Here is an 8,671-nt window from a genome sequence, read left to right on the forward strand (position 1 = left end):
CATTATCTCCTAAACACCTTTGGTCAGATTACTTTTTTTTTTTTTTTAATATTTTTAATGTTTATTTTCAAGAAAGAGAGAGAGCCGACTGCGAGTGGAGGAGGGGCAGAGAGAGAGGGAGACACAGAATCCAAAGCAGATTCCAGGCTCTGAGCTGTCAGCACAGAGCCCCACACGGGGCTTGAAGCCACGAACCGTGAGATCATGACCTGAGCCGAAGTCAGATACTCAACTGACTGAGCCACTCAGGTGCCCCACCTGTTTTCTTCTTTTTTTAAGTTTACTAATTTAGGGGGGGAGGGGGAGGGAGGGAGAGAGAAAGTGGGAGAGGGGCAGAGAGAGAGGAAAAGAATCCCAAGCAGGCTCTGCTCTGTCCGAGCAACTGAGCCACCCAGGAGCCCCCTCAAAATGATTTTTTTAAGTAACATTGTTAGCATATGAGATCTGCCAGGGAAAGTTGATGACTGTTCTGTCTATGAAGTATAAACCATAAGAACAGTAAGGCCCACTTCAAGAAACAGTGAAATAATGTTTATAGGTAACATGTAGAATAATGCTTGCCATTAGACCACCAATAAATGCCAGTTTTCTTATGTCTAGTGTCTAATATACTGTCAACCGCATCATGACTATGTTAGATCATTAGGGCTAAGTGTATGTGTGTGTGTGTGTGTGTGTGTGTGTGTGTGTGTGTAATTAAGGATATCATTAGTTATGACGGATTTTCCAAGAAGACAAACTGTAAACATAAATACATTGATATTTCAGATCCAAGAAGTCATAGACCAAGTCGCGAGTTTTATTAGATTTACCCTAAGAACACTCCTATTTTCTATTTCTGACAGCCTACCCACAGCCACATTCATCAACCACCATTTCTTCATAGTGTCGTAAAATGACATTGTCATCATTGTCCTGATACAGCATGGAAATGGGGGACAGCTTGGTGGGGATACAGACCGCCTGGGGGATCTCTGGGTCAACTGCATGCATCAGGGCTTGCATGAAAGCATAATTGGAGCCGTTGAGGGAGGTGGTCAGAGAGAAAGGACAGTCTCCGTGGCAATAGTTTGCCATGAACCCTTTGGGAGCGATAATCCACTTGTGCCAACCTAAGTCCCGGAAGTTGATGAATAGCTGATGACGATGGCAGAGGTTCTTGCAAGGAGCCTTCGGCGCGGGGATGGCTTCCCTCCTTTTTCGGGATGAAGGGTGACACTGCTCAGGGTGGAGAGTCACCACCAGCAGGGAGGCACGAAGGGACTGTCTCAGTCCGGCACAGGCGTCCTGAAGCTGAAAAGTCACCCCAATGTCTCTGTTTCCTTTGACCAGTATCTCTAGCAACAAACCCAAGTTCTTCTGGGGGTCGTTATTCCAATCCTTAGCCACATCCAGCAGGTTGAAGTGAACGACGCCTTGAGGCCGTGGTACTGACTGTAACACAAGCATTCTACCCGGTTTAGGGATGGGCTGGTCCCCCACCTGAGGCTCCTGAACCAGGAACAGAGCCAACTCCAGTTCTGGTCCCAGCTTATAGTAAGTGTTGGGCCCCAAATCCAGGCCCAGTTGGGCCATTGTTAACTGTTCCTTCTCTTTAATGGCAGACAGGTTAAAATAGAGGAACTTCTGGAGGCAAGAGGAGGCCTGGGAAAGTTTCCTGGAGTAAAGAAAGAGACCTAGATGGGAACAGAGATGTAAGAGTCACCATAACATAGTTGACTTCATATCCGCCATTATGATATAAATATCAAATTGTTATATGATAGCCACATATACCAAACAAGGGCAGGAAATGATCAGTTAGACTCGAACCCTACCATTGGGAGGATTTGTTTCTCCCACTCCTCATTCACGGCCAGAGGTTCTTATCTTCGCATCCACAGGTCCCCAAGGGGTCCTGGATAGAATTTAGAAGGCCCATGAACTTGGATGGGAAAAAGAATTATATCTTTATTTCAGTGGAACTCTAAATGAAATTTGGCATTTCTTTCAATTATGAACATAAGCAACAAACAAATCCTAATAGGACCTATGACACTGTTACCAGTAAAAATCATAGGTATGTTCATAGATTAAATTGTTGCAAACATCTTAAAATAAATTTATGCTCATACTACTTTCCTTTTTTTTTTTTAATTACATATCCATTTTGAGAGAGAGAGAGAGAGAGAGAGAGAGTGCCAGCGGGGGAGGGACAGAGAGAGAAGGAAAGAGAGAGAATCTTAGGCAGTTTCTGTGCTGTCAATGCAGAGCCTAATGTAGGGCTCGATCTCGTGAACCCTGAGATCACGACCTGAGCTGGAGTCAAGAGTCGGACACTTAACTGACTGAGCTCCCCAGGAGCCCCCCATTACTTTCAATTTAAGGTAAATATAGTCCCTTCCCTAGATCGTTTTATTGATTGCATTAATAAAGGACCCATGCTAGATTACTATACACACCTTTGGTTTAAAATATTTTTATAAATGTATCTCAATATTTAATTGATTTCTTTGGAAACCCTAAATAGTTTTAGGCATATAAATCATTACTCTGAGAGGGGGTCCATTAGCTTCAACAGAACGGCCCAAGGGACCTATGGCACAAAATCGTTTAAGAACATCATAGGCTGTCAGGCGTCGCTGGTCCAAATCTAACTACTCAGATTGACTTCAAAACAACCTCCTACCATCTAGCCAAGACTGACCCTCCCGAAATCCCTTATGTTTCATCTTTAGATGATTCTTTATCTAAAGCCCACAGTTGTCAGTGTCAACAATTCCTAGTTTGGGGTCTCTGAAGACATCATGTCCCACTGCACTGAAAGTTGGGGTGCAGCGTGATGTCTCCAGTTTCTCCACAAGGGACCCTCCCGTCTCTGTATCTTTGGCAATTGTAGATGTACTCTCCCTGTTTTCAAAGCTGATTTCTCTGCCTGGATTTTCAAACCTTACCTATTCCTTTAGAGAAAGGTCAATAGTTTTATCCCCCCCCCCTTTTTTTATCCCTTCATCTTCAGTTTTCCCCTCTCTGCAAATAACCTCTTTGGCCTAATGCCACCCTATTGTTAGGTAGGGTGGCTTCACCCTAAATAGGTATTTTCTAAGGTCATCGGCTTATGGAGAAATTACAACAGAAACCCAAACATGCTAACCATTCCTCCTTCATTCTCAAGTCTCATTCAAAAAACAACAAAATCACAAAATCAGGGTGCCTGGGTGGCTCAGTTGGTTGAGCATCCGACTCTTGATTTTAGGCTTAGGTCATGATCCAGGGATCCAGCGGCTTAAGATTCTCTCTCTCTGCCCCTCTCCCCCCCGACCCCTGCCCCGCACTCTCTCTCTCTCTCTAAAACAACCAAAAATTACTAAGCGTTTGAAATTATCCAGTCTCCTCTTCAAGCCTACCATATCATCTTTCCCTTTCTTCTCATTGGCCATCTTTTTACAAAGGTGGGTCTATATACGCTGTCTCTGCCTCTTACTTGGTAGTTTTCTGTTAGTTTCCAATTCTACCCTTACTACTCCACTGGAACACCTTTCTTAAACGTTGGCTGTCCAATACAGAGATGTCTTCACAGAACTTACCCCTCTCCACTTGTCTGAAAAGTTGACCTCTCCTGTTCCAGGCTAGAACTCTAACCTGCCAGTCTCCCTTCCTCTTCCTGTCACTAAATCAGATTCCTTAAGCATAAAAGAAAAGCCAAAGCCAGAATGGAAAGGATGGACAGATTGGAGAGCATGAAAATAAAAAGGGACACTTGGGTGGCTCGGTGGGTTAAATGTCCGACTTCAGCTCGGGTCATGATCTCATGGTCTGTGAGTTCGAGCCCCGCGTCGGGCTCTGTGCTGACAGCTCAGAGCCCGGAGCCTGCTTCGGATTCTGTGTCTCCCTCTTTCTGCCTCTCCACTCCCTCGCCCCCCCGCCCCCCCGCTCATGCTTCTGTCTCTGTCTCTCTCTCAAAAAAAGTAAATAAACATTAAAAATTTTTAAAAAAAGAAAGAAAAGGGGCGCCTGGGTGGCTCGGTCGGTTGGGCGGCTGACTTCGGCTCAGGTCATGATCTCGCGGTCCGTGAGTTCGAGCCCCACGTCGGGCTCTGGGCTGACAGCTCAGAGCCTGGAGCCTGTTTTGGATTCTGTGTCTCCCTCTCCCTCTGCCCCTCCCCTGTTCATGCTCTGTCTCTCTCTGTCTCAAAGATGGATAAACGTTAAAAAAAAAAAACAAAAAAACTTTTTTTAAAAAGAAAGAAAAGAAAAAAAACTTCTATGTTCAAAAGACATCATTAACAGGGGCGCCTGGGTGGCGCAGTCCGTTAAGCGTCCGACTTCAGCTCAGGTCACGATCTTGCGGTCTGTGAGTTCGAGCCCCACGTCGAGCCCCATGTTGAGCCCCACGTCGAGCCCCACGTCGAGCCCCACGTCGGGCTCTGGGCTGATGGCTCAGAGCCTGGAGGCTGCTTCCGATTCTGTGTCTCCCTCTCTCTGCCCCTCCCCCGTTCATGCTCTGTCTCTCTCTGTCTCAAAAATAAATAAATGTTAAAAAAAAAAAAATTTCAAAAGACATCATTAACAAAATTAAAACCACAAAGAACAACCAAGAATACTCGTAATACGCATGGGTGAAAATTCACAATTAGAAAGAACTTTTACAAATGATTAAGAGGACTTATAAATCATTAAGAAAAAGAAGACTCCTCAATAGAAAATGGCCAGAATGTATAAATACGCAATGATTTGAAAAAAGTAAAAATGAATGATTCATTATCCATTTGAAAATGCATTCCTCCTGGGGCGCCTGGGTGGCTCAGTCGGTTAAGTGTCCGACTTCAGGTCAGGTTATGCTCTCAGTTTGTGGGTTCCAACCAGGCGTAGGACTCTGGGCTGACAGCTCAGAGCCTGCTTTGGATTCTGTGTCTGTATTTCTCTCTCTCTCTGCCCCTCCCCCAGTTGTTCTCGTGCTCCCTCTCTCTGTCTCTCAAAGATAAATAAACCTTAAAAATAATTTTTTTTTAAAGAAAATGCATGCCACCTTTTTAAAGAAATAAAAATCAAAACAGCGAGATCATGTTTTCCTGCCAGTTAAACAAAAATTAAAAGCTAGAAGAGTATTGTTACTCAATGGCCTTCCAGGGTAGCACACATAAGTACATTGTAATATATTCAGAGAATGAAATACTGTAAGCAATGAGAATGAACTAAAAATACACACACCAGGGATAAATCTCACAAACAGAATGTTGAGAGAAAGAAGCCAGACAGAAAAAAGGACACATTTTACATTTCCGTTTACGTGAAGTTGAAGGTGGGAAACAGGCAAAACTAATACAGAATGTTAGACGGCAGGAGAAAAGTTACTCTTGCTGAAGAGTCGGATTAACCAGAAGGGGGCGTGAGGGTCCTCTGGTGTAACCGTCTGTTCTGTTTCTTTCTTTCTTTTTTTTTTTTTTTTTTACTTTTTTTTTTTAACGTTTATTTATTTTTGAGACAGGGAAAGACAGAGCATGAACGGGGGAGGAGCAGAGAGAGAGGGAGACACAGAATCTGAAACAGGCTCCAGGCTCTGAGCTGTCAGCACAGAGCCCGACGCAGGGCTCGAACTCACGGACCGTGAGATCATGACCTGAGCCGAAGTCAGACTCTTAACCGGCTGAGCCGCCCAGGCGCCCCCGTCCGTTCTGTTTCTTAATTGGGGCGCTGGTTATTCTGTGAAAATTCACTGCGCTGTTCTCAATGATTTGGACACCTTCTGTATTATGTGACACTTCAATAAGTTTCTATTACATTTCTATAAGGATTCCTGTCAAACTGTGGGAAAGTGAGAAATTCTTAGACACTCATGGTACCAGAAAAATGATTGTAAAGCTGTTCTTTTTTAGATTACGTCCACATTTGTCAACAGAGTACCAGTTACACAGATGATAGTATGTCTATACAATGGAATATCACTTAATCCTTACAAGGAGATCATCGTGACTTTTAGTTCTGATTTGTACGAGATATTCATACTTGAATGATGTATAGTATGATCTCATTTATTTAAAAAATACGAGTTTCGGGGCTGAGAGGGCGGGGAGGGTGGGTGATGGGTATTGAGGAGGGCACCTTTTGGGATGAGCACTGGGTGTTGTATGGAAACCAATTTGACAATAAATTTCATATATTGGGAAAATAAATAAATAAAAATAAATAAAAATTAGAATCAAATAAAAAAATAAAAAAGAAAGAAAAAATACAAGTTTCTATTATAAATACATGCAAAGAAGAAAAGTCTGGAAGAATATATATGGCAACTGTTAATGGTGGTTTTCCCTAGGTGGAGGTTAGGGAGTGATGATGGGGAGATCATGTCCTTTTCCTGTGTCATTTGAGAGGATTATGGTCACCATAAAAACCAAAGTTTTTTCCCTGGGGGAGGAAAGGAAGTATCTTCAGCTCTTTTCTACTTTCCATGGAAAGCTCTTCAAACTAGCTTCCCACACCCCTTAACCTTCCTCCAGGAATTTTCCCTGAACCCCCACCCCCAAGGTCCTGAGTCATTTACATAATAATGCTTAGCATAAAGTATGGAAGTTATATGTTTTCTATTTCCCTACTATGACCTTTTTTTTTCCCTTTGACCTTCTATAAACTCTTAAAGGGCAGACTTTATCTTTAATTTCTATATTCTCATAGCCATGGACAGTTCCCAGCACCTAGTAGGTCTCCAACAAATGCTTCTTGGACAAATAAGTATTCAAATTTTATCTCCAGTTACTATAAAACTAACCAATCAGGGCTCTCAATTCCTCTTCTGATCTGCGCCCGCCCCCACCACCAAGGAGGCTATACAGAAATGCAGATTACAACACCCATCTCTGACTTTGAATAAGACTTGAATAAGAATTGGGAGAGTGAGGGCAGGAACCGGGCTGGAGAGTCAACTTCTAACAACTGACCTAGGTAATTTGGGTGGGTGGTCAGTTTGACAAATTACTGAATGGCATTCACTTAGATCCTCATATAAACGGTGTGACAATGGCATATATTATTGCTCTGTACTCACAAATCATTTGTCATTGTTTATTTTTCAGTGAGAGAGAGAGAGAGTGGAGAAGGGACAGAGAGAGAGAGAGAGAGAGGATCTGAAGCGGGCTCTATACTGACAGCAGAGAGCCCGATGCGGGCTTGAACTGATGAAAGGTGAGATCATGACCTGAGTCAGACGCTTAACCGACTGAGCCACCCAGCCGACTGAGAGCCCCTGTGCTCACAAATCAATAGCCTTTTCCATGCAACAAAAGTAGTGGGGGAGGGGGGGTGCGGAGGAGGGAAGCAAGAGTCCTGGGCAAACTGAACGCCCCATGTTCGCCTCCTTGCTTGCCATATCATAGGCACCAGAATGCATCAATAGTGGCCAGAAGAGTGAAGCCTGGGCCCTAATTCCACCCCACTCCTCCCACCTTAACCGTCGCACAAAAGCGTTGATTCTGAACAAACCGAATCTGAATCCTGAGTTGGTTCACGCACTGCTAGCTGTATGATCTTGGGTAGCTTCCAGATTGTCTACTGTCTGAGACTTAGTTTCCTTATTGTTAAAAAGCAGATAAGAATACCTGCCTTCTGAACGTGAGGGTGTAGTGGGGGAGTAAAGGAAATAGAATATGTAAAATACCAGCACAAGGCCTCCTACACACCCTTCAGTAATTGGTACTGCCCCCTTTCTTTCCTTTCTTCATTATCACCCGCTGCCCGGCTTTTCTCGAGAAAGCACCCTCCCTCATTTCCTTACCTTGATCCGGGAGAAGTCGGAGTACGTTCCCGCGGATACCAAAATCCTTTATGTAGCAGAAATCTCGGGAGTCCACACTTGCTGCTGCTGCCTCTCGATCCTGGAAAATTTTCTTCAGGGTGTAAGGCACAGGTTGGAACTTCTGGGGCGAAGGCACTTTGTCTAAGCCCAGAAACTGGAGAAAGACATATTCCTGAAATTGGACCGTCTGGGCCAAAGCCACGGTTAACAGGAGGCCAACAGCCAAGAGGGGCAGGGAAGGAATCATGGTCTCTGAGCTGAGACAAAGCTGGCTGATCAGGCTGGAGAGAGCTCTAGCACCTGACTGCCTAGCAATTCAGAGGCTGCAAACTTGCCTGATGTAAGATAATCAGGTGTGAATTGCTCTCTTCCCAGCTCCTCAAAGGCAATTGGATGTGAAAGGACACAGAATTTTTTTCTCTTCCCTTGCCCTACTCTTCTTCCCCAAAAGTTCACAAAACAAAGACTACCAATGCCTGGACCGGACTCCAAAACTCTGAGGTTTGTCAGCGGTGGATAGAATGGAAAGGAGACAGGCATGTATTCATTTGACCAACATTTATTACTCATCTATTATGGGCAAGGCTCTGAGGTAGGTGCTAGAATGGTAATGAAAAATGGTCACGACAAAAGTCTTGTCACTCGCGATCGATTTAGACAAATACACAGGGAGATTTCTGTTAGACTCTATCTACAGCGATGGGGGAAGCCAAACCAGGAAGAGAGAACTCTCCCCAAGAAAGGTGATCTACACTCTGTTTTCAGCTCTAAGAGGGACTGAGTTTTATTCATCTAACCTCGCTCTTCCTTTTTTTTTATATATATAACTTTTACTTATTTAAGTAATCTCTACACCCAACGTGGGGCTTAAACTCATGACCCCTACCTAGATCAAGAGTCGCA

The 8,671-nt window shown here is 44.0% G+C and overlaps 1 protein-coding gene across 1 annotated transcript; it reads right to left on the reverse strand.

Annotated features, from left to right (window-relative positions):
- Window positions 1-846: 846 nt before the first annotated feature.
- Window positions 847-8,057, reverse strand: GDF3 (growth differentiation factor 3). Its single transcript, XM_019465310.1, has 2 exons — window positions 7,748-8,057; window positions 847-1,676 (listed from the first exon to the last, which is right to left on the reverse strand). Exons 1-2 carry the CDS (start codon window positions 8,013-8,015, stop codon window positions 847-849), a joined length of 1,098 nt encoding a protein of 365 aa, XP_019320855.1. The 5' UTR covers window positions 8,016-8,057.
- Between the last annotated feature and the right edge of the window lie 614 nt (window positions 8,058-8,671).

Source organism: Panthera pardus, unplaced genomic scaffold, assembly GCF_024362965.1.
Source record: "Panthera pardus isolate Hobbes unplaced genomic scaffold, ASM2436296v1 HiC_scaffold_6, whole genome shotgun sequence".
Taxonomy (NCBI): domain Eukaryota; kingdom Metazoa; phylum Chordata; class Mammalia; order Carnivora; family Felidae; genus Panthera; species Panthera pardus.